This window comes from Syngnathus floridae, chromosome 2, assembly GCF_059516105.1.
Source record: "Syngnathus floridae isolate MCC-2025c chromosome 2, RoL_Sflo_1.0, whole genome shotgun sequence".
NCBI classification, from domain to species: Eukaryota; Metazoa; Chordata; class Actinopteri; order Syngnathiformes; family Syngnathidae; genus Syngnathus; species Syngnathus floridae.
Window position 1 is genome coordinate 16228868 of NC_142414.1, and position 25117 is coordinate 16253984.

Consider the following 25117-nt stretch of genomic DNA (forward strand, 5'->3'; position numbering starts at 1 on the left):
AACCTCACTCGTGCGCACACACACGGAACCTCCCGACTCAGCAGCGACCGCAACAAGCAAGCGTCTCACACGCACGTCTGGGAGGAGAGAATCTGGACGTGAAAATGTTCTCCTCCAAAGAGACACTGGTGGTTCTAACTCTTCTCAAATGAGCTGAATTGTCTGGAAGGATTTGCAAGTGTCTTTTTTTTTGTGTGTGTGTGACGCGCAGACACCACGCGCGCTCCACTGCACACAGAATCGACGATCAAATGTGCAGCCCGATTTCGTGCTGCGTTCACTGCACTTGACACTGACTCTATGTGCTTAATCGGGACTTTTTTGTCTGGCCACACCGATGTGGGTGGACAATGGCGAAAGGACTCCGTGAGTGGTTTTCTGCGTGTCTGCACCTGCGCAGGTGGACGGTCGGCGCCACAGGTGAATGAATGAGTGAACGGAGGAGTGGGTTGAAGTACGCGGCGACACTCTCGCTGGCATCGAACGTTTGACCTGCACCGCGGCGCGACGATGGACCTCAAGGTGGAACGGGAGGAAATGGATGGCGATCACCCTGCACCGATTGAAGTTTTCGCCCATAGGTCCACCCTGCACGGCATCTCGCACATTTTCACCTACGAGCGCTTCTGCTTCCGACGCTGCCTGTGGCTCGTTGTCTTTTTCGCCTCTCTCGCCGTGCTGCTTTTCGTGTGTGTGGACCGGATCCATTTTTACTTGGAGTATCCACACGTCACTAAACTGGACGAGGTCGTCAGCCCGATCTTGACGTTCCCCGCGGTGACTTTCTGCAACCTGAACGCCTTCCGCTTTAGTCGCGTGACACGCAACGACTTGTATCACGCAGGGGAGCTGCTGGCGCTGCTGAACCACAGGTAGCCTTCACTTACTTTGCAGTACGGGCGGCTCGCTGGGCAGCTCCTTGAATTCAAAGCTCATAAAATAACTTTTTTTTGTGGTGACATAATTCCAAACACAACAATTGGGTCACTGTCACATTTCTACCACACATCAAGTATCATGCCTATTATTTACCAACGAGCTTAGGGTTAGTTGTTGATGCAGTGGGCGCGGGGTGAGGCTTTGGGGGGGCTTGCGCGTGCTTCCGTTGGCAGTAGCCCCCTCCCAACCCCACCCAAATATTTGGGACTTTAACTGAGGAGTCCGCCATGGTGATGCAATCCAATTGAGACACTTAAAATGGCTAATTTCAGCAAAACAAAATCGGGTGTGTAATGTGTTTTATAATTGTTTATCCTTGGGATATGATGACAAAAGCAACTTTTAAATGACACCTGGGTTGTTTTGTTAGTGTGGCTGGGCTCACAGGAGCGAACATAGAAAACTCTTGTTTTCTCTGATCACAAAATGTGGCAAAAGCCGTGAGTTAAACGTTCACCATGTTTGCAAAACCTGAAGAACAGATCTCAGGGAGGAAGAAAATGTCCTCTTGTTTCTGGGATGTTCAAGATGCAGCTTACCTGCTAAATAAAAGAAGAGTTTGAGTTGAATATTGTTCGAGCAATCATTTCAGTGTGTGAGATCATGCACATAGGGCTGCCTGAACACACAAAGTGGGAGAATGCAAAAGTAGCGAGGCAGCTTGCGAGACTTGGTTTTGTAAACTCCATTTGCGTGTCGAGATCATATCTCTGAATCTGGACCAGAGCAGCTTTTGTTTGAAGGTGTTATTATTTAGAAAGAATGTTTGAAAATTAGACTGTGACATCGCTGCCAGCCACCACAGGGAAGGGGTGATGGTATTGTTCACTGTTCCGAGAAGACTTTCATAGAAATGCTATGAAGGAATTTAATGAGCTCAAATTTGACCCGACCCTGTCAAACACTTTCAAGATCAACCTGAACAGAAATTCAGTTCTTTCAACCTCAGTGACCTTTTGACTTTACAATGATTTTCTGCATGAATGGACAAGACGGCACTCTTGAAGAGAAACCTCTCCCAGAATAGCGAATGATGTTATGGCTGTTTTTTATTTTTCCATGCCGCCAGTTATCGCTAACAACAATGAAGGTTAAATATATTAGGAAGAGAAACGCAGCTCCGAGCTTGAGGTGACGTCATCCTCTGATGAGCTGCCGCTGCAGTGATGTTGACAGTCTGGTGGCGGGCAGCCGATTCAACTTGTATCACCAATCTTTGAAGGTCTGGATGCACCCCACCATTGCACATTTCCTGGGAGAAAAAAAACACTAAGCTCAGAAGCATAGCTAACAGTAGCTCATTATCCTGCTTAAGAAGTGAGGTAATTCAAATCCAGGTGGAATCCGAGTAATTCAAGTCTGTTTGAATGTCATATTTGTACGAAGGTCCGCTGCCGATGCATGTACGGCTTATTCAACTCGCTTTTGATGCGAGGCGCTGCGGCCAGAAATTTATGAGCTCCATTTGATGAAAGGAAACCTTCCTGGGGCAAAGTATAATGCCGAGGGTGATGTGGGATATTTGGCTTCCTCGCTCAGTTACTGGGCTGGCATTTAACACGGACCAATGACGCCTGGTGGCTTGCACAAGACAAATATCAAGACATTTCACTGAATGCCAAATTCCTGAATTTATACTGTGATTATGTGGGTGACTGATTACGATTACCTTTCAAATATATAATAGGGCAGGAAACCACGTAGGCTAAAGCCGAGAGCTACTGTTATTAAAAGAAAAAAACAAATGATTGCGACATACAGGATGTTTCTATGAGGGGCCTTCTATTTCCTGAAAGCTATTGATCTTAAGTTTTTAAAACAAAAATGCAAATGCAATGTATATTCTTTTAATCATTGGGCTGATTAATTAGTATTTTTTCTGCTTAAATTCGCAATTGGCCTCAAAAATAAAATGAATCAGTTTGGTTTTGACAGAAAAATTTAGCTTAACAAAATTCATGGGGTTTTTTTTTCCTCAACTGGGGAGCAAGACAACAAAGTGAACTTCTAATGCGTACCTGAAAGAAATGTCAGTACTGGAATGAAATTAGATTTTTATGACGCCTTACTGCTACTTGGGTTGAATTTCACACACACTTCTAAGCAGGCAAAATGATACAGTTTCCATCTCTAAACGATCATCTACTTTAGGTATGAGATCCGAGACGTGCATCTTGTGGAGGAGAGCGTTTTGGAGAGCCTGAAGGTCAAATCGGACTTCCACAACTTCAAGCCGCGACCTTTCAACATGATGGAGTTCTTCGACCGCACCGGCCACGACATCAATGACATGTTGCTCTCCTGCCACTTCCACGGCACCGAGTGCAGAGCCGACGACTTCAAAGTGGTACGTTTGGATATCATGTGATCTTTTTTTTATGCTTGTGAGTATGAATATAACTTTATTGATATTGTCATGGGAACAATGAAAATCAGGTAGTAACATTTTTCATTTGAAATCCCACAGTCTGAAAGTTGGATTGATGGTATTGATGAAGAGATAGCTGGATTACAAGCTGGTTTGTGTTTTGAAGATTTTACTCTGTTGTATTTCATCACACAGCAAATATATTTACATTTCTGGAATTATAATTCACGGAGTCCTTTTAAGTTTTGTTGATCTGTCGTATTTTGCTGCACAGTTTAGTCAGCCCCTCCGGTCCCTAAGCAAATGTTTACACCTGTCTTTTTCATCTTTTTAGTGTTTGCCTCCTCTGTTTGAGAGTGAAGTTCTGTATAATTAAGCAGTTGTGGAGAGTAACCGAAGTGAGTAGCCTGTCTACTGCGATCATGACTGAAGAGAGACATGCCTGTACTCGAGTGAAATTGCAAGGCTAAACGGCAACAATAAGACAGAAAAGCCCTTTTTTTTGTGCAACAATCCAGACTAGGTAGATCCACTTGTAAAATTACTCACTGAGCTCAAGCTGGGGAAATAGTTGTTGCTTAGCGGTGTGAAAATTAAATCGATTAATCGGCAACTATTCGATTATCAAATTAATCAACAACTATTTTAAGAATCGGGTAATTGTTTAGAGCTATTTTTAAATCACTAAACAATATCAAATAAACAACAATAATTGGTTAATAGATAGTAAATGGGGGCATAAAAGATTGTTTTCATTTCCATGCAAAATCAATTTTTAGCCGATTAATCGATAGTGTAATCGATTCTAAAAATATTCAGTAGTGGCAACCTGATAGTTGTTTTTGAATATGAGCAAACTGACACAACATCTCTTCCTGGGCTGCGCCCTGAAGTGGTTGAGTGAGTGGATGAACATTCCCCTCATAAAATTTTAAATTAAGGGATGAAACTGGAGGTTTTTTTGGGGGGGGGTTTCAATACAGTAAGCTCAGCTCACAACACAGACAAGACTGTACAGTAATTCAAAAAAAAAAAAATCCTAAACTGTACCACTGATAAAACTTAGTGATGATTTTTCTCCAGCCTGTATGTAAGTTCCTTCATTTGTTATCAGCACGACTCAAAAACTGCTTTTCCAATTTTCAAGTAACTGAAGCAGTGTCAAGATGAAAAGATTTTTTTTTATTTAGAGAATGAAGGAATTGGGACTTATTTTCCTGTTCGCTCGGGGCACAAAAACGGACGCTCCGTGCCATGCCAGACTCGTTTAAGGAAGAAAACTCCAGTCATGCGCGCAGGTAGACTGCACTTCCTGCTAGACTTGCCACAAAATAGGGACTATAATGTTACTAATTAGTACAAATTGTAAAATTAGTGATTAGTAGTATCAGTAATCAGTGACTGGGTATCAACGTACACCAGCTCCACCACACTTGAAAGTGATGAAACCATAAAATTGAGCCAAAGAGCAGATGTGAGGTTCAGGCTGCTGCCGTGCTGAGTTTCCCCTTCGATGTGGTTCACTGATCAAAAGTCTTGAAACTTTAAGACTCCTTAACCTTTTCTTCTCATTTGAGACCAATGTATAATTGATGTGAAGAATGTGAAGGTACACTGGCAGCCTGTCGACTGTGATCAAGCCATTCTGGTGGGCTTTGAAGAGAGCGCTGCTCGGTAGGAAATTACATCTGTCCACAAAGCAGCGGGAGAGGGGAGGGGCTTCCCCCCAGAGCATTATGGGGCCTTTATTTCCCTCCGTAACTACCCTTTGTTGCCTCAATCTGTGCAGAGTTCTCTCCAACATGGACTCTCTTTGAAGACGCCTTAGATGCAATGCATTGGTAATCTGTTCATTGTTTTGTTTGCGCGGTGCTGGATGAATGAAGAAAGACGGGTGTCCCGATTGATTGTTGGTGTCGAGATCAAAGGAGGGGGGTGGGGGGCAAAGACGCTGATAGAACATTTTGAAACATTTGCATCGAGAATGCTGAGTCCAAGCAAGATGGTCGACTTGCATGTTAAGCTTTTTCACCTTGAAGCTAGAAACTGTCAAGTTTCAAAATGTGTGGAGTAGGAAGAGGGTAAAGTTGAGAATATGCAGTGGATGGATTTGAAATGTTTTTGGAGCATGATGAAATGTCAAATCGCAAGGCCAAGAAAAGTCGGTCATTTGTGAGTTTTGTCTTTGTTTCTACTGCCAGTTCCAAATTCTCTTTTTTGTCAACTTGTATCCAGATGAAGCCCCAACAGCAGAATGAACTAAATTCCATATTTGCAAATCAGATCCCAACCGCATGCGGGGGTGGGCATGAAATAAGATTAATTCCAGACGATATCAGATCCATTTGTATTCATTCTCTCACTTCCCCGTTTATATTCGCAATTGCTATTTCTCCGGAATTGCTTACAGCAATAATGTCGTAACCGCAGGCAGCGAGACACGTTGCTATTTTTCCCATTTGATTTTTCAGCTGTATTAGCATGAGGTGAATCCAATGGACTTGTCGACAGAAACAAATGTCCAATGCTGCAAAGCGGTAATGAAAAATATAGTCTTTAGGGATGAAATAGAACCACAAAGGTTGCATTTCAACGCTGTGATGTTTTTGCACGTACTCAGCATGACGCGCAGGTCTGGTTTTCAGTTTGAGTGCTCTTAAGCTCAAAGTGTTTGGCCCCAGTCGGAATCATCTTATAACAAGCCCGTAGCACCCGCCGGCAATCTCTGCCGTTGCTCGGAGATGGAAGTGAAGCACAATCCTTGGAGAGGGAGGCTTCCACTTCCTTGATGGTTTGAAGGGACAGATTTGAAAAACTGCCCAGCGGCTTGTGGGTCAGCAAAGCTCCTGAACATGCTAGCATCGTCCAAGTCATGTCACCTCTTGTGTCCCCTGGTGCCCTCTCGCCATCTTCACTTGCATTCCTACTTAGTCGAAAGCCCTGTGCAGCGAATCCCTCACGTCAGCCCCCATGGGCATGACAATCCTCATTATGTTTTCATGTCAGGCTCTTTACTGCCTTCCTTCCTTCCCTCCCTTCCTTCCTTCGCTCACTCTCATGCTTTCCCCTTTGTTCTGCTCATTCGGGTGATGTCCCCATTTTCAATTAGGAGTTAAGGGCTTTGCAGGCAGATAAATAATTCTGAATGAGTCCAGCTATTCTTTTTTTGTACCGCTTAACGTGTAGCTCAGCAGACCGCACGTGAAAGGCGGACTACATTGTGGACTGGTTCACCGTCGAGTCCCTGAGACAGACCACCATTCAAACTCTTATCCCTGCCACTCCGCCTGCAATGAAATCAAGCCAGTAATTTTTTACTCATACTGAAGATATTAAGCAGCAAATCTTTCAAACGACCTCGTTAATGTTTATTTCTCAGCACGCACTTTGGTGATGAACAAACAAACACAGGTGGCGGATTAAAGTCATATTTGCCACACATGCTGAACTTGGACTATTTAGTGCTGACCACCAGCAAAGAGTCATCAGGAGCTGAAGTAACCACATTTCCTAAATCAGCAGGTGAATAGTTTACTCAGGGCTCATAAAGGAGACTAATCTTATGCGCAAAAGACATTCGTCAGCGGTGGGACTATTACAAGCAGCAGGAGTTGAAATTTGACTTCACCAAGCGTCTTTTAAAAAAGGACCTTGAGAAAGACTGACAGTGCTTGTTTCATTGATTTCTTTGTGTTTGTTAATGAAACAAATACAACAAAGTCTTTAGGGGAAGATTAGAAAGTGTTCTTGGTGACAGTCTAAAGTTTAATTACAAAAACAAATAGTGAAATACAACAATAGACAGTAGGACAGCTGCAATTAGTCCAACGCCAATCTGCAAGTCAGCAGGCAGGTTAGCTCTGTTAGTTCAAAGTCACAGTGTGTTTTTAACTCACTCACTACCGTTGACGGGAATAGACGTCAAACATCACTTTGTACTCGGCTGGCGGTGACTGAGTTAAGTTAGTCGTAGACTTGTACAACTGCTGGTCAACAGGGAAACGTGTGGGTGGGGTCATGGCCACTGTTGAGCCATCAATCAATTATGCTCAACTTGAAGCTGCGGGAGATCATTCCATGTTGTTGAAAGGCGGACAGCCACGCAACAACTTCGTGACTCCGGCTGGTTTTCTAGACGGATCAGTAATGCCGCTTCAGCACGCTCTATTTGCCCAGGCCGGTGAGGGGATGGCGGGGGGGCGAGGGGGGGGGTTGCTTTTTATGAAAGCATTTTGGACCGAGTGATGCTGAAAATAGCTCAAGTGGTCTGCATTGCTCTACCCATGGTTTATTCATCTTGAGGTTTAGTGCAGGTGACTCTGCAAGTCCAGGGTCTGTTTGCTAGCTTCAGTGACATGCTGACTGCAGGAAAGCGGGTAGACGCCGAGATCCCACCTCGCGTCACCTCACCTCAAATTCAGCTCGATAGTTCTGGATGAAATCAGCGATGGGGTGACAGGGTGGAAGATTCCAGTGGCCGGCATGATGAGCTTTTCCTGTTTATCCCCGCTGAACGTTGCCAAGGTCACCACGTCAGTCTGAATCGCAATCATGTGTTTCAATATTTCACTCTGCGTGAATGGGAGATCACTTTAATGACATGCTGTAACAAGCCGCTGGGTAAGAGAGTGGAAGGAATGAAGCTTTGTAGCGGGAATTTAAGGGAGAGAGTAACAACATCTGTGTGGTTAAAATGGGTTACCCAGGCACGCATGTTGTTTTTCTTCTGTTTAGACTTTGGGAGAGGGAATTACAGCTTGTTTCGTTTTGATTACGATCACTGTACAAAAGCTCCACGTGTGGGAAGGTGGATTTAGTGACGACAGACATTTGCAGGAATAGGTATGGCGAATTTGGTGCAAAAAAACTGAAGACCAAATGTAGGCAAGGAAAGGAAGAAGATTCAGCTGCAGGCGAAAATTAAAAGTTATAATTAGGATGAGAATAGGAGGAGAAAGCATCGAAAAATAAGGACAAAGCCGGCTCTGCGCGCTCATCTGACTCGGGGATAATGAGCGACTTATTTTATAATTCAGGAAGCGCCATCCCAAAATGCTAGCTTACATTAAATGATCTTTAAATGTTAATGCGGAGCTCGGCGATGTCAATAATTTGCCGAGAGCTGCTACAGCGCACACACGGAAAACAAAAAACACACAAGATAAAATGCGGCGGGAAGCGGTGGCATTCGGCAAGAACAACAACTGCCTTGTGAGAGATTATCTGACACACTGATGAGTATTTCTTCGATGTGCCCTTTCACTTTTCTATGGGCTTCGGTCTGGCAGTTCCTCTGCAATTACTGAGCGGATCTATTCACTAACCTGGCCTGTAGCCTGAGTTTGGCCTACTGTTATTTTGAATCTTGTCTCTGGGAAAAATTCAGACGTGCCCACGGGAATCCATCTTCAGAAGTCAAATGATGAACGTATGTTCCACTACCACATGGGAAATGAAAAGCATCATTTCCTCTCGCTTCGTGGCGATATGAGGCAAAATAGGCATTAGCGGCTAATGAGTGATGCTATGACTGCCACCTAGAGCAGAGGACATCAATCACTGCAGCGGGCAGTCACGCTTAGCAGCGGCAGGTCCAATTGGCCGTCACGAAGATGAAGGTGGAACCAAGATCACGTCCTCTTTTTTCTAAGTGCGTCCTTTGAACGCACCTGTTTAAGGTAGCTGAATCTCGCTTACTATGCACCTCCAGTCTTCAATCACCGCTCCACCTCATTTACGCCCTTGTGCTTGAGTCAAATGGGAATGGCATTGCACTTTGTCACAGAAACTGAAAGAACAAGGTTGAGGGAAATGTACATGGTTTTTGCTCTGATGATTCAGTTCCTTTATTCGTTTTATGTCTCCGCAAAGCTTTTCACTACCAAGGTGAGTCAGATTGAAAATGATGCGACCGAATGCTGCTCAACTGTGACCAATCTTCTCACTATCCAGGGACAACGGGGACAAAATATCAGTCCTGACATATTGCAGTCCATAAAGTTTATGGGGTGAATATGAAAGCAAACAGACACATCAAGAAAATGATGGTGAACATTTGGAGAAGAGGAAGAGGTCGCAGAGGTTCAGAACGTGGCAGCTGAGTAATTGCTATGGCAAAGGTCAAAGTTCACTAGTTCAGATTCACGGTCAAATCAAGTGAACATCTTCAAGTGCTCTGATGAGCTCCACCTCATATAAATTGTCACGGACAGAAATTATGCGCCGGGGGTTGAAGGTTAATTGAAATATGAATAACTTTAGACAACAACCTGCTTGGTAGGTCATTTTGTAATCACAACGTTACCCCTTTTACTTGCAAATGAGTTGCTCCTCATTATAATGTTATTGTTGCCTAGCAGCAAGGGGGTGATTTCTGTTTGGGAATGTATGTCTTTTTGAAGTTTTTGCCACTTTGTGTGGTCACCTAGCTGCGACTCATTAATGCCGGTCTTGTTTTAATCACACGTTGATGGAAAGGGAACGAATTACGTTTGAGTGGCATTCACTGTGGAGATTATTAGCATGAAAAGACACACAAATGAGTTCCACTGCAAATGTTCATGTTTAGATATACAAGGAGCGACTCTCACCTTTATTACAATAAGGATATAAGGATATCATTTCGTTTTTTCAAACATAGAATTATTCAGATGAAAACATCATGCTATTAAGACATCCTGGCACTGTTTTAACTTGTTTCTTTTTTAAAACATATTTTTTCAGCTGAAAAATACGTACAATGGCGATAAATATAACCACAGACTATGAACATGGAATGAAATTAATTGATGAATAGATCGATCATTCTGTTACTCGAGGGAAAAAAAGCCAAAAAACGGGAGTGGCACAAGAAAAGTGAACGTTCGCATGATCGATTGAAACACTGGAATACTGGCTCGCTGTGAAAATGCTTTTGAGCAAAGCAAAGAGAGACAAAGAGCCAAAATTATAAAGGAGTTCATTCACAAGAAAACAAAAAAAGACACCGAGGGGGAAGGAACGTGCTAAAAGGTGACCTGAGACTCAGCGGGAATTTGCACCTGGGTCTCTTTTACACGGCACACGATTCCTCTTGCCCCGAAGCTTGTTTCATTTAAATTAATTCATCCATTTGCATTCAGAAACAGTATGTGAGTAGCTTGGCGCCCTAGGTTTTTTCCTCTGCAGAATGTGAAACTCATTTGTTAGTTTTATTTGTGCTTTTATTAATTAATTCCAAATAATCCTAAATCAGAGTCAGTTATGTTTTATTTTTAAATTGAGGTCATGCTTGCAGATTTTTCAACCCCAAATAAAATAAATTAAATTTAAATGAATGAATAAATAGATAAATAGATAAATAGATAAATAGATAAATAGATAAATAAATAAATAAATAAATAAATAAATAAATAAATAAATAAATAAATAAATAAATAAAACATTTGTTTCATAGAAATTGTATGTATCTAGAGTATGAGTGGTATCATACTCGTATTGGTATCAATCTGAAAAAAGTGGTATCGAGCATCCCTAATGATGCACAATTAATTTGCCGTTTGCCGTTGGACTGGTTTGTTTTACAAAATGGCCAAAACATCGAATAGTTGTACCCTGCTACCGATACATCTCCGGAGGGACGAACAATATTTGAAAACCAGCATTGCTTGGAAGGCCCAATGTATGAAACCTGTCCCATCCCAACCCACACAGAGCTAAATAGTTTTAATACTGCCACCCGGGTGATGAATCATAGAGGTATGCCAAAAATACACCAAAGAGTACTCAAATGCTTAAGTACACTATGTGAGAGTGTTGCACGCAGGTTGAGAGTGAGCATATTTGAAACACATCTGTGTTCACCTTGTGCATCTATGCGCATCTTCAGTTCTGTGCCATGCTGCCATATGTCCGTATTTTCATCTCACCGTTGGGCAAACTGCGTGTGACTTATTCACACGGCTTTCTCTTAGAATGCGGTCACGGTTGCGCACAACACCCTGAGCTACAACAAAGTCCACAGAATGCTCAAGAAATTAAATTGCGGCTCATATATTCTGTGCACTTCAAAGATGACCCGGAAAAAAAAATTGCTATTAAAGTGATGTAAGCATTCTAAATCATTTCATTATGTGACTATTGAATGAAGTCAGGGTAAATTATAAGAAGAGCTGCGCTGTCTCAAGGAAGTGATCTCTGAGAATCTTTGCTGAGGTCAAGTAAGGGAAATTAATACGTACATCTAAATCATAATCCATTTCGGGCCACCTCTGGCTTTTAAATGATCGACATGGAAACCATCATGGAATTGAAAGACATAAAGAGAGAGATTTGCTGTCTACATCTCTCCATCACTTTTGAGAAAATCATCTTTAATCCTAGTTAACCCCCCTGTCTGCCACCTAGAATGTTGTCAGCTGTAATAAGGGGATGTCTTGCCTCTGTGACTGGCCTCGAGGCTGTTTATGTCTCCATGTTTACTCAGCTATGCCTGACGAGGGGTTGGTGCACAGTGAAATCGCAGCGCAAAGAGCTGTTGCTGTGCCTGCGCCTGTTTCTAGCAGAGCTGGAGCATGTATACATGTCTGTTTATCACGAATGGATGTGCAGGAGATTAGTGGGTGGGGATTCATACATGCATGACCAACAAGACCAACAAGTTAAGGCATCCTAGAGGAAATGTAAAGAAGTATGATGTATGGTTGTTTTCATAAAACTGCTTTACAATTCACAATTAATTAGCAAAACTCTGACCGATTGTGATTAACTTGAAAAGATTGATCGGTGAGATTTAATTTTACCGTGTTATTCATCTTTTATACATTCAGCATGTTCATGCTTTTTTTTTTTTTTGGTTGCTTTTTGGATGCTTCGAAAGAGATGAACACTTTATTTATATGCATTCATTGATTTGACTCCTGGATTATTTTCAGTTTGTAGAATATACCTATATGTTGAGTGACTTTTATGAAGAATGGCTTGACATAAAATATTCAAGAAAATAGTTTTAACCAATACTGCAGCTTGACAATAAATGTCGTACTGCTATAAATTACACTTGGGGAAAAACCAAACTGAGGGAAAAAAAAACCACTCATTTAAATGTGTTTTAAATTAAAGCTGATCATTTGCCTTGGACAACCTCTGAAGTCCCTAATGTGATTTCATTTCTCCCTACATCGTCCACCATTACTTCAAACATCATTCTAATTTATTGCATTTCTCACGGGCCAGATGGTTTATAGTGTTGTAAGCAAAGGCAGCTGCTTCCCTAAACAACTCCCTACGGATTAAAAGGAGCCATCTGAACATTAGCCATGAACATATTAGACGTCGACTCAGCGACTTTTCTTTACAACCTCAACCTTTTTAGCCCCTTGTTGGAATATTGCCTTGCTTTAAATGATAATATCCTTCAAACGCCACAAATGTTTCAAAATATGCGTAAATGTACGTGTGAGTAAGTTGTGGATGAGCCCAATTGATGAATGGATGGATTGACCATAATTACCATAGCATACCATAATATTGTTTTTAACAAGAAAGGAAACAACTTAGTAAATGTGTTACAGTATTTCTAATGACTCTAAAGAAAAACACACCAAAAAAAACGTGAGATTTAATAAGCCGTCCTGATATTTCAAGAAGAGTAACGCTCATCCGTACACCCACCCAGTCCCCTCAAGTGCCCCTATCGTCTCTGAGGGTGATAGGTAGTGAGAGGCTGGACAGAGCCTGGGAATAGGATGAGAGAGGCAGAGCGTCTCTACTGGCCTGTGAAATATTCATCAAATGAAGCAGAGGTGGGTGGGGAAGTGCGGCAGGAGATGGAGACTACTCCACAGGGCTAAAGCACGTCAGACTTTTCAGATGAGGTGAGGCAGGCGAAAAAAACATGACCAAAGAGAGGGAGGAAATTAGTATTATTATCACTCGACGTGAGCAGCTTCTTAAAACCCAGAATTGTCGTAGCCAAACATTAAGGAGGGTTTTAATCGATGTTTTGTTGGAGCAACTGGCATAAATTTCACATCATGGCCTCAAAGTCAGGAGCGAGTTTAAAAGTCTTGTCACAAACCGCAAGATCAATTGTTAGCCTTTATTTTGATTTTATTGTCATTTTCAGTTGACAGTAAGTGGCAAAATGGCTGCCCCTGAGGTGGATGAAAACAGAAGGATTTTGCTTCTTCAATTAATATTCTACGAACGAAACATTAATCAGAAGATTGTGTTCGAGTAGTTGGACTGCACAGAACACACTATTACAAACAAAAGCCGCAGGGTTCAAAACTTGAGCAAAAAGTACCGGCTTATAGTCCAGAAATTACGGTATTTATAGTTACTGCAAACCTATGGTCAAAATGATGTGCTTATATCTCTATGGACGTGTATAAATGCTGAATGTGTAAAGTGTACATATGTGCTTGTTTGCATGGATTATATATAGTATATATAGTAATAGTAATGAACATATATATGGATGAATGTGTGCATGCATTGTTTAGTGTTTGTGTGGGTGTCTCATGACTGTAGGTATGAATTTCAATGTTGACTACGCCAATTTGCCTTTTTTTTTGGGTGTCTTTTTTTTTCCGTTAATATCCTTTTGTCCGCCAAAAGGGCAGACAATATAAGCCCAGGCTTTAGGCTTAGGTCTGTACCCCTTTTGCTTTTAGTGTGATCTTTACCTAAGATATTTGACTGACTATTGCTGTGTGGAAATAGTAGAGCCAAATTAAACTACCGTGTGTTTGAGCACACCGTGTCTTCAGTCCATGAAGGGGTATTTAACATTAGCAATGTCTCCTTGGAGATGCTTGATTTTGACTTCAACCTATTGGGTCTGAGAAGGGCATGTTGAAAGCATTGTTAAGTCATTTGCATTTTCAGTCTCGCTGAGCCTCTGGCTTTGATTCTCTTACCTATGATTTATTCTTTCAATGGGGTGTCGCGCTCTCTTCCAGCCAAGAATGATCATCACCTTGGCCAGTCAGCAGGGTAATCAAACATTTCAGAGGATTGGGTTGCTGGGGATTGCCTTGGAGCTGTTTTAATTGTTAGTAAGTGGCATGGACTATACATTGATGTGGAGTTCGATATTACAAAATCAGGGCGCATAATATAGGCAAAACTGTCTGTCTTTACCAACATGTTTTAAATCAGGGGTGTCAAACTCATTTTTTTCGCGGGCCGCATTGTAGTCATAGCTTCTTTTGAAGGGCCATTATGACTGTCAACCCAAATAAATGTATGAGCACCTCATATTATATACAGTCAAAGCTACAAAACAACCCTACAAATAACTCGTTTTCAAATCAGACGAGTAAAAACTGGTCAAATATTTTAAAAAAAGACATTATTAAAAGTGAAGACAATTTGCAATTCTAGTAATGACACCTGAATTTGATGCACAATTTGTCTTTGCGGGCCACATAAAATGATGTGGTAAGACGTATCTGGCCCCCAGGCCTTGAGTTTGACACCTGCGCTTTAAATCTTCCAATAATATGAAAGTGTTTCCATAAACGCGAGAGCACTAATGGAATGAAGTTACCCTGCCGGGACCTCTTTTAACAGCTGTAGAAAATACCTTGTTAACTGGATGGGAAAGTGCAAATCTAATGTGCATCTCAAGTAAGACATGCATATTTATGTGCAGTATGTTTAATAACAATAGTGATGTACTGGGTGTTTTTAAAAGCACTCAACCGGCAAAAATGGTCATGAGGGATAACTTCATTTATCCGAGCCCTCCGATGGGTTCTTTGTAAATTAAGTGCCGAAAATTGTGGGGGGAACCAACTGTAAAGTACTATAACAAATTACAAGTAAAGTTCATTGTAATTATTTATAATCAGCCAGGACTACAATGATCTGTGATGTCAATTTTTAACACTTGCCTCATACAGTATGCATGATGTGTAATGCACATGTGCTTTGTGATTTATTCATTCCTCTGAACACGCATTTGCGGGCTGCGCACGTGTTGGATGCTTTTTCAGATATCCCATCTCTGCTGTCACATGACCGACCATTACACAAGACATAACGCGCCCGCACCATAATCAATTGTGATGATGCTGAACATCATGGACCTGTCATGCCCGTTCAATTTACGTTTATGCATGGCTGACTTATTTATGAGGAGCAGAACATGTAGGAAGTGTTTGTAGTGTGCAGCGTAGCCGACAGTGATAGGCTGAAGCTGTTCTGACAGCAGATTAGTTCAAAACAGGATATCGGTTTGTTTTTAGGTAATTAAGCAAAAATTTCAAAATACATCACAAGTTTTATCAAATGTCCACACTTCTAAGTATGATTGCATTATGTGAACAAGACCACATTAATAGTGCAGCCTTCCTTAAACATCAAGGCATCAATCTTTTTGGCAGGTAAGCTTGGTCACCATGGTAACATAAGGGTGATGAAAAGGAATGCTCAATCACCAGCCTGCAGGTCTCTATCACCTCACTGAGATGAGTTTTCTTCACAAATGCAAGAGTAGGGGAGTTCAGCCTGATTTCCCCTCTCTTTCCTAGTCTTCAACGTTTTTTACTTCGAAAGGTTATTTTTCTATACTACAAGTTGAGCCACGAATGGAGACAAACAGTGCCCTCTAGCGGAACTACTACTAAAATAAATAAATAAATTTTAAAAAATCTGCCCTGATGTATGTTTCAGGTCTTCACTCGCTATGGCAAATGTTACACCTTCAACGCCGGGGGTAATGATCGCCCTCCCCTTATTACCACCAAGGGGGGGATGGGAAATGGGCTTGAGCTCATGTTGGACATTCAGCAGGACGAGTACCTGCCTGTCTGGGGAGAATCGGGTGAGTTGGAACACTTTTTGGAGAAGGCAAACTGGTATGGTGGCTGTGTTGCAATGACGTCACTTTCTTTCTCAGATGAGACATCATTTGAAGCCGGAATCAAAGTGCAGATCCACAGTCAAGATGAACCTTCTTTCATCGATCAGCTCGGTTTCGGTGTGGCTCCCGGATTCCAAACTTTTGTCTCTTGTCAAGAACAGAGGGTAGGAACTTTTTCTGCTTTTATTAAGTAAATCCATCCAGGGTCGCTGCACTGGAGCCTATGTTAAATAAATGTATTGTTTATTCCATTTTTTTTTAAATGATCAAGTTGGGAAAAACAACATTTTATGCATGGTTTCAGCTGATATATCTTCCACCACCATGGGGTGACTGCAAGGTGACACCCATGGACTCCGACTTCTTTGATACTTACAGCATCACAGCCTGTCGCATTGATTGTGAAACGCGCTACCTAGTGGACAACTGCAACTGCCGCATGGTGCACATGCCAGGTAGGAAATCTTCCATCAATTACTACACGCTAAAAAAATTAAGTATATGTGTTGTGGATTTCTTTACGAACTGGTCATAAAAAAAAAAAAAAGTACATTTACTTGGATGAGAGAACCTACATTTCATGCAGTAGGCCTGTCAACAACAAAAATAATCACTATATACCCTTGTACACCTAATTCATGGAAATAATGATTATAAAGTGCATTTTCTGCAATTTCTTCCAAGACCTAAGCGACTTCTCTATGTTCATGTGTTGCAGGCGATGCACCCTACTGCACCCCGGAGCTATACAAAGAATGTGCTGATCCTGCTCTTGGTAAGAAAGAGGCTTTGTTCAACTCTCCCATACACCCATTCTTGTAAATGATATCATGACATTACCTAATTGGAACAAGAAAAAAAATCTATTTGTCTATGATGCGGTTTTTTTTTTTTTTTTGCCCTCCAGATTTCTTGGTGCAGAGAGATAATGATTTCTGTGTGTGCGAAACACCTTGCAACATGACCAGATACAGTAAAGAGCTGTCCTTTGTGAAAATCCCCAGCAAGGCCTCTGCTAAATATCTTGCCAAGAAATACAACAAATCTGAGCAGTACATTAAGTAAGTATCAACAGTGAACAATGAGTCATTCAGATTCAAAGATTGTTGACTTTTTAAATGTGGAGCCGGTGCCTCCCCACCCGTCAAGCATAAAATTAAGTTATTAAGAAAAAAATTCTTTAAATGATAAACATGAATTCTGAATTCTTCAGGGAAAATCTCCTGGTTTTGGACATCTTTTTTGAGGCTCTCAACTATGAAACCATTGAACAGAAAAAGGCCTATGAAGTGGCCGGACTATTAGGTAACAGTATTATGTGAATCATCTATAAATGACTATATAGTCAATGTGTACTTGATGTTTTTAACTTAATTATCATGCATGGCTTGATTGAACTATTCCAGGTGATATTGGTGGTCAAATGGGACTTTTCATTGGCGCAAGCATACTCACCATTCTGGAGATATTTGACTACCTTTATGAGGTGAGTCATCTTTGAAGATGTTCAGTGGATATAAAAAGTTTATACACCCCCTGTTCAAATGCCAGGTCCAACAATTTTAAAACTGTCTAATCTATGAATGTGGCCTTAGCTCAGAAACAAAAATAAAATTATGAAAATGGAATTATAAATAGACAACTGAGATAACAAAGTTGCATAAGTGTGCACACCTTATAACAGGGGATTAAACGCAATCTATTTATTTTTAAACTAAATATGGCATACTTGGCACATTAAGATACTATGTGTACCAGACAGAGTTTAAATGAACGAATGAGTGAATATTACAATCCTGCCTCTTTTTTTATTTCATCTCAGAAGTCACATCGCTGGTGGGCTATTTTTAGAACAGACCAGCAGGTTATTCACAATGTCCTTGTGAGCTTGTACCCGCTGGCACCGTGTGTTGTCGTTGCTGTTGTTCTTAGGACAATGCACATTAATCAACATTGCCAAAAGGTAGTATCTGTTCATCTTTGTCCGTCCTCCAACCCTCGTAACTGCTCACCCATCCCCAGTTCAAGTTATAAGTCACATTAATGTCAAAAAGTGTTCCAATAATTTTGAGCTCGTTTTTTTCAAAGGGGCTGTCGACTTTTTATATCCACTGCAGTTAAGTCTGGTTTCTTTAGTCACTGACCATTCTGTTTTTATCGTCTCAGGTGATAAAGTACAAACTGTGTCGCTGCTCTGATAAAAAGCACAAACACAACAATGGTCAAGGCACTGTGCTCAGCCTTGATGATGTCAAGTGTCACGTCAGTAACTTCCATTAGGTGTCCAGAGTCTCAAAGCCTCTTCATGGACTTTGCTCAGTGCTGTGAGCCAACAGGCCAAGTGTCCCAACCGCTCCCAAACTTGTGGCAGAAGCGAACAAAACAACGTTCTTGAATGGGCTCGACTGACTTTGCTCATCCGGGCTCAGCCTCACAAAACATTAGCATGAACAAAAGTGACGCGTTTGGGTTATCAGCTTCAAGAGATTTCGGTTTGTGGTTAATTAATTGTGGTAAATCAACATTTTTTTAAGCCATCCATACTTGATGACTTGCATGTAATTTGCATTGGTAACATTTCATTTTTATTATCATGCTACCAAAGATCATATCTTCCCCTGAGAAGCTCCTGATATGTTATACCGTTATTCTTACAGTTTTCTACCTCATTGGACAAATTGACTGCAAGTGCGATTGGTAAAAATGGGCAAACATTCCTAAATTGGCACAGTCAACATTTGCAGCATAGCAAAGTAGTATGCTTTCATCAGGACTTCCGAATGGAAGGAGCTGGGTGTGTCGCACTGTGCTGCAGTTTCAAACGTGACAGATTCACCTGCAAGTGAGGTTGCATCCAAGTATGTTGGTGGTTGCAAAATGCAAGTGCCAAAGGCTGACGCTGATATCGGAAGAGGAAAGGTTGTTTTCCAGCAGTGCCTGTTTGAAAGTTTCTCTCTTGCAACATTCCCTTTGCATATTATTTATATTGTATATAAGTCAACAATCATTCCCATTGAGCTCAATGCAAAGGTCCGACTACGAGACCATCAGCTGACATGAAAACAAGAAGTGGTTCTTATGGATCGTAATGCCGTTGCATTTGTCTAAATTGTATATGACTGTACTCCATTTGCTATTTGCGTCTCTGTTTTCTATATGATGTCATCTGTAAACAATATGAATATTAAGATTTACTTTTCAGTTTTGTGGATATGGTCAGAGCGTCTTATATTGTTTGACATAATTAGAGAGCTAGATTGCGTTTTGCAGCGTGCGCCGCATGAAATCTTTCATTTTCACTGTCCACAGAAAAGCATTCATCTCCAAATATTATGGCTCTTTATTTATTTATTTATCTATGTATCTATTTACTTATTTATTTATTAATATTAATCCGATACTTTCTTTGCTTTTAAGTCTACAAATACTGTACGCAACTCACATAACTTGGAGATATATGATTTCATGGGACAGTTCTTATGATGACATTCGAATGATGAATGCAAATGATGGAATTGAAGAAATTGTTTCATTAAAGTTCAAGTCGTAATGTTATCTTTTAGTCAACCTTCTGTCTTCTGTGTCTATTTGTTACTTCCAAAGTTTGGTTGCACTTCCTGTTTATCTTCCTCCCTTCCTCCACTAAGTTTTTCTCATTTCAGAAAAATAAGAGGTTACACAGAGGGTGTTTATTTTTCTGAGGTTTAACAGAGGTCTCTTTATAGAAAAGTATTTACACGAACTCCAAGGTCTCAGCAGCCGTACTTGAAATAGTGCCACCATGTTAATAAGCAGTCTGCTATACAATCAAATCACTGTAAGCATGTCAGAATAAATGCAGAAATCACTGTAAGCATGTCAAAATAAATGCAGATCATTTTTATTACTCACCTTTTTACCTTTTGTGTTGAGTTTGACACTCAGATTTCATTTTTCTAAACTAAACTGGTTTCTTTTTAAACCCCACAGAATACCAGCAGACTGCTGAATCTGTACTTAACAGTTCTTCCACAACTCTCTTCCCTCTTGTTCAAGTCTTGCACAACAAGGTTCTCTTTATCCGAGTCCTGCAACACTGAAGTTTGGATGCTACACTTTGTGACTTTCAATGTGCTGCTTATATTTAAGCAAGACTTAATACACACGACTGTTAAGTACTTTATCTGCTGAGGGATTAAATACAGTATTATAATTCTAAAGTTCTAAAAGCACCATTAAATTGACCAACTAAAGGCACAGTAATGCAAATAATTTTAAAGCCATCATTAGTAGTCCATGTATTATAAAATACTGTCAACTTGGTAAACAACATGTATAAGTCAGAAAATGATATCAATCTCAATTGGACGCACACAATTTAAAATCATGCAGATTTTCAATTTTGATTTCAAAGGCAGAAGAGAATGAAAAGATTGAATTAATTAATTCAATAACGGAATTAAATTGGCGGGGAAAATCCATCTTATTTAAAGACTTTAAATCTATGTTTAACACTGCTGTCTTAATTACCTCAAAGGGTAGGTTGCTTGTGTAATGATCAGTTTTTGTGACTAGTTATTGGAAATAAACGTCTAAAGGTTGCGTCAAGATCAATGTAAATAATTTGGAACATAAGATGATGTGCCAGGCCAGATCTGGCCCCTGGGCCTTGACTTTGACACCTTATCGTTTTATTATTATTTGACATTTTCATGATGACGGGTTGATAAGGACGGTACTATTTCCGGTCATATTTTTGTTTTAACCCGGATAATAAAGACAAGCGAGCTGAGACTTTTGCCCGAGTTACTTTGAGCCCACTAACCTCATGTCGGACTTGATGGATGAATGAATGACCAAGCGGGGTTGGAGCGTCGATAGCAATGGGCGGTCCAGAGTCTCCCCTCATGCGAAGTGCACGGCTAGTAGACATCGGCACATTTGGCAGCTGCTTGAGCGTTGTTGCATAACCTCACGAAGAGTTCTCTCACTCACGCACTTACTCATCGATTTGCTTTTTCACCATGGCAGCCGCGAAGAAAGTCTGCATCATCGGATCTGGAAATTGGCAAGTAGTAGCGGCGATGCTTCAATGTCCGCAGAGCGAGGAAAGGAGGTGCTGGATCGGGCTGACTTCAAAACGCGTGGCTGTCTCCACTGTATTCCCCGGTGCTACTTTTGTTAGCCCATTTAGCATCACCGGCCGACCCGGTGTCAACAGCTAGCTAACCGGCAGCTTTTCTCATAGCATATGCTTCGCTAACATCTCTGTGGTACTTCGCCATTCATTTGACCGTGTCGTTCAAAAAAAGAGTCATTCGCTTATTTTTATTTCGCACGCTGCCTTTTTGCTTACTGTTGGTAGTTTTTTGGCACCTGACTCGACCACTGTATGACGTCATACACCACAGACCGTTTGTCCAGTCACACAACTTAGCTCTCAAATTATATATTCAAATATGCAACTGAGGTGTCATTTTAAAATGGTTTTTGTTCATGGTTAGACAGGTGATCGTGTTTATTGATCTGATAACACTGATCAACATTTTTGTAAATCAGATGCAAATTAACCCCTTTTCTGCCCTGAAATCTGCCCTCATTTTTTCATAATTCTGGAAACTTACCTAAAAATGTATGATGTGCAAGCTGTAATAATTGTACAAAACAAAACATGATCAGTGTCTTCACATGGATGAATATCATTATTTCTAGGTTGAGCAAATTTGGTATTTCAGACGTCTGTCTCTAATTGCTGCCCCGTAATATTAAATCAGTGCTCAAGACGTAGCTCTGTTTTAAAAAAAGCTGGTCAACCATGGACGAGGTGAACAGCTTTAATATAGCAAGACTCCATCAAGGACCTTCACACCAACCGAATTTTTATGTGACTAACTAAATATTTTGGGGTCAAGTCAAAAACTAACTATACATTATGAACAACACAGGGGCTCTGCCATTGCCAAGATAGTCGGTGCCAATGCCGCTCGGAATTCCAAATTTGACAGCACGGTAAAAATGTGGGTGTTTGAGGAGTTGGTGAATGGGCGCAAACTGACTGAAATTATCAACACTGACCATGAGAATGTGAAGTACCTTCCTGGGCACAAGCTACCAGCAAATGTGGTAAGACCATGTTGGTTTCTTATCATTTACCAAAACATTTGTGGGATATTGCTTTGGCCTTTTTGCTATTGCATGAACGCTTGTTAGAATGCACATTTTACTTCCTACTATGTAGATGATTTCTGTCTGTCTGTCATAGAATTTGATAGCGCATCACATAAATGCCTCAATGTCATTTGTCCCCAGCTGGCAGTTCCAGACTTGGTGGAGGCAGCCGGTGATGCAGACATTCTGGTGTTTGTCATCCCGCATCAGTTCATTGCCAAAGCCTGCGACGCCATGAAGGGCAAGATAAAGAGTGACGCACTTGGCATATCTCTAATCAAGGTTTGACTTTGCGGTATTACTGCTTACCTGAACGCGACTTCTCAATTGGATACGCAACAACTTTTTTTTTGTAGGGTGTAGACGAGGGGCCCAATGGACTGAAGCTCATCTCTGATGTGATCCAAGAGAAGCTTGGCATTGCAATGAGTGTGCTGATGGGGGCCAACATTGCCAACGAAGTAGCGGATGAAAAGTTTTGTGAGACCACCATCGGTTAGTGTTTATTTATTGCTTGGGCTAGTTTTGTAGGCCTCACTCCCACCGTGTTTGCTTGCCCAGTCTTATTGAATGTGTTTTTTCATACCACTTATTTGAACATTATGTATAAAACTTAACTCCTTTTTGAAGGTTAATTATTTTTATATGCTTCCTTTTTCTGTTATCAGGATAAGACAAGAGATGGCTATTGTGCATGCAATTAATTTCAGTTTGGAATGTCTTACAGAGTTGATAAGCCTTGTGGAGAGAAATCAAAGTTCAAATGTAGTAACAGTCTCAAGCTGCAATTTTAAAGCAGCCATTCATACTGGAATGGAGACAAAACAGAGAGCTGTGTTTAACATTGAAAGTAACTTGAAGAAAATGTTCTTGCCAGTGTAGGTTCTAAATTGCACTTTTAAGCATAGGTTGTTAAATCCGCCGTCTATTTTCTTGTAAAACGAAAGAGCAGGCTTGTTTGGATTCACATCTCCGCAGTTTGTGTAACATTTAACACAGCCTAGCCAAACCATAGCTGAAGGCAACATTAGCGCTGGTAATCATTCTTTTCTGAACTTGGTTGGGTTTTTACCTTTCAGGATGCAAGAACGAAAACCACGGGGCTCTGCTGAAGGAACTCATGCAGACCGACAACTTCCGCGTGACTGTCGTGCCAGAGCATGATGTGGTGGAAATCTGTGGCGCTTTAAAGGTGAGCTTTCTGCACAAAATGTCAGCTGACATTATTAGCATTTACCACATTGCCATTTTTTAACATGTATTTCTTGTGAATGTGGAATTGTTACATTAAATATCCATTGAATTCATGAGAAAGTTGTGGGAGTATTGTGTAATATTGAATAACATTGGAGCTTTTCTCCTCTCCATATCGTATAGAACATTGTTGCCGTGGGAGCAGGTTTCTGTGACGGTCTGGGTTTCGGGGACAACACAAAAGCGGCAGTAATCCGGCTGGGTCTAATGGAGATGATCGCATTTGCCCGTATTTTCTGCACTGCCGGGCCTGTGTCCTCTGCAACCTTTCTGGAAAGCTGCGGCGTCGCCGATCTCATCACTACCTGCTACGGTGGGCGCAATCGCAAAGTGGCCGAGGCCTTTGCAAAGACGGGAAAGGTGAGTGGGAGGAATACGCCTCAAGTGTGTCTGAGTTTTTATCAAGACGTCATTTTCTCTCTGTCAGTCCATTGAAGAGCTTGAGAAAGAGATGTTGAACGGTCAGAAGCTGCAAGGACCGGCGACTGCGGCTGAGGTTTATCTCATCCTCAAGCATAAAAATTTGGTGGACAAGTAAGCCAAGCATCAAACACGCAATCCAACTTGGGACAACCAAATGGCTAATTTCTTACACTCATTGCCCTCCATCAGGTTCCCACTATTCAATGCTGTCTATCAGATCTGCTACCAAGGTCATCCAGTCGCAGAGTTCATCAGCTGCTTGCAAAACCATCCAGAGCACATGTAAAATGCAAAAACACTGACCAAGTGCCTTCTACATGAAAAGCGTTACCACTTCCGTCATCTGTTACTCATCCAAAACGTGAGGCGACCAGTCACTCCGCAGCCGCGACGCAACGCAGTGGCCCTCGTGTTCACTCCATGGAGACGCTACATAACATTTGTCAACCGCTTCGGCCTTAATTCAAGTGCTTTTTCATTTCACGAAATCATGCTGAAGCTTGAAAGATTTTGCCCTCCCCTGTATTAAGTCCTGATAGATCTTGACCAAATCCAGGCTCTTAATGTCATACTTGATTTCTACCACTAGGAGGCTGTCAACGGTGACTTGGCCAGATTTATGGGACAAACGCATGCATTCAAATTCAAACTTCCAACAAGATCAATGAAACTAGTTGGGAGTGAGGGGGAATGATGATGATGATAATAATAATGCCGTCCAGTGGACACCTGTCCCATTACCTGAAGTTATTGCATCATCATGTAATCCTGCTTCATGTCTTTGTAGCTTTTAGTGTCCGCAAATCATTTCCTGTCTTGTATTTTATATTAATCACGCCCAGCAACAGATTTTACTAAACGCAAGTGCCTTTGAATACACGGTTGCTACATTAAGTCTCGGATAGTGCACCTATTTGTGCGAAGCAAATACTTGCTTCTGAAATGTCCGTCCATTTGTTAACATGACTGCCTCAGCGCTTGCATTTTTAAATGTTATGTCAACATTTGTCTCTGAATAAATGACTATCTGGGCATTGGTGGAATCATATTTTATCTAAGTTACAACTACATACAGCATCAAAGTAGGAAATGCGGATGTTAAAACTTCCAAAATAGGAAATCAATCCAGAAACATT

General features: G+C 41.2%; 2 protein-coding genes and 1 long non-coding RNA gene across 4 annotated transcripts; 2 read left to right on the plus strand and 1 right to left on the minus strand.

Annotated features, from left to right (window-relative positions):
• Nucleotides 1–44: 44 nt before the first annotated feature.
• On the plus strand, nt 45–19712 carry LOC148402187 (acid-sensing ion channel 1-like). The gene is made up of 10 exons (XM_088359895.1): nt 45–872; nt 3091–3286; nt 15968–16118; nt 16194–16321; nt 16462–16612; nt 16876–16932; nt 17065–17218; nt 17371–17462; nt 17564–17643; nt 18324–19712. The coding sequence occupies exons 1-10, from the start codon at nt 511–513 to the stop codon at nt 18435–18437; spliced, it is 1485 nt and encodes a 494-aa protein (XP_088216021.1). The 5' UTR covers nt 45–510; the 3' UTR covers nt 18438–19712.
• On the minus strand, nt 1971–21548 carry LOC148402188 (uncharacterized). Its single transcript, XR_015854017.1, has 2 exons — nt 20962–21548; nt 1971–2191 (listed from the first exon to the last, which is right to left on the minus strand). It is a non-coding gene; the product is annotated as an uncharacterized LOC148402188 (long non-coding RNA).
• On the plus strand, nt 20897–25015 carry LOC148402189 (glycerol-3-phosphate dehydrogenase [NAD(+)], cytoplasmic). 2 transcript variants are annotated; one of them, XM_088359908.1, is made up of 8 exons: nt 20897–21252; nt 22082–22259; nt 22446–22586; nt 22661–22799; nt 23384–23496; nt 23682–23918; nt 23986–24092; nt 24171–25015. In XM_088359908.1, exons 1-8 carry the CDS (start codon nt 21161–21163, stop codon nt 24265–24267), a joined length of 1104 nt encoding a protein of 367 aa, XP_088216034.1. In that variant the 5' UTR covers nt 20897–21160; the 3' UTR covers nt 24268–25015. The 2 variants fall into 2 exon arrangements, with proteins under 2 accessions (XP_088216034.1, XP_088216044.1); XM_088359918.1 differs by having other exon boundaries at nt 20900–21204.
• Nucleotides 25016–25117: the final 102 nt, after the last annotated feature.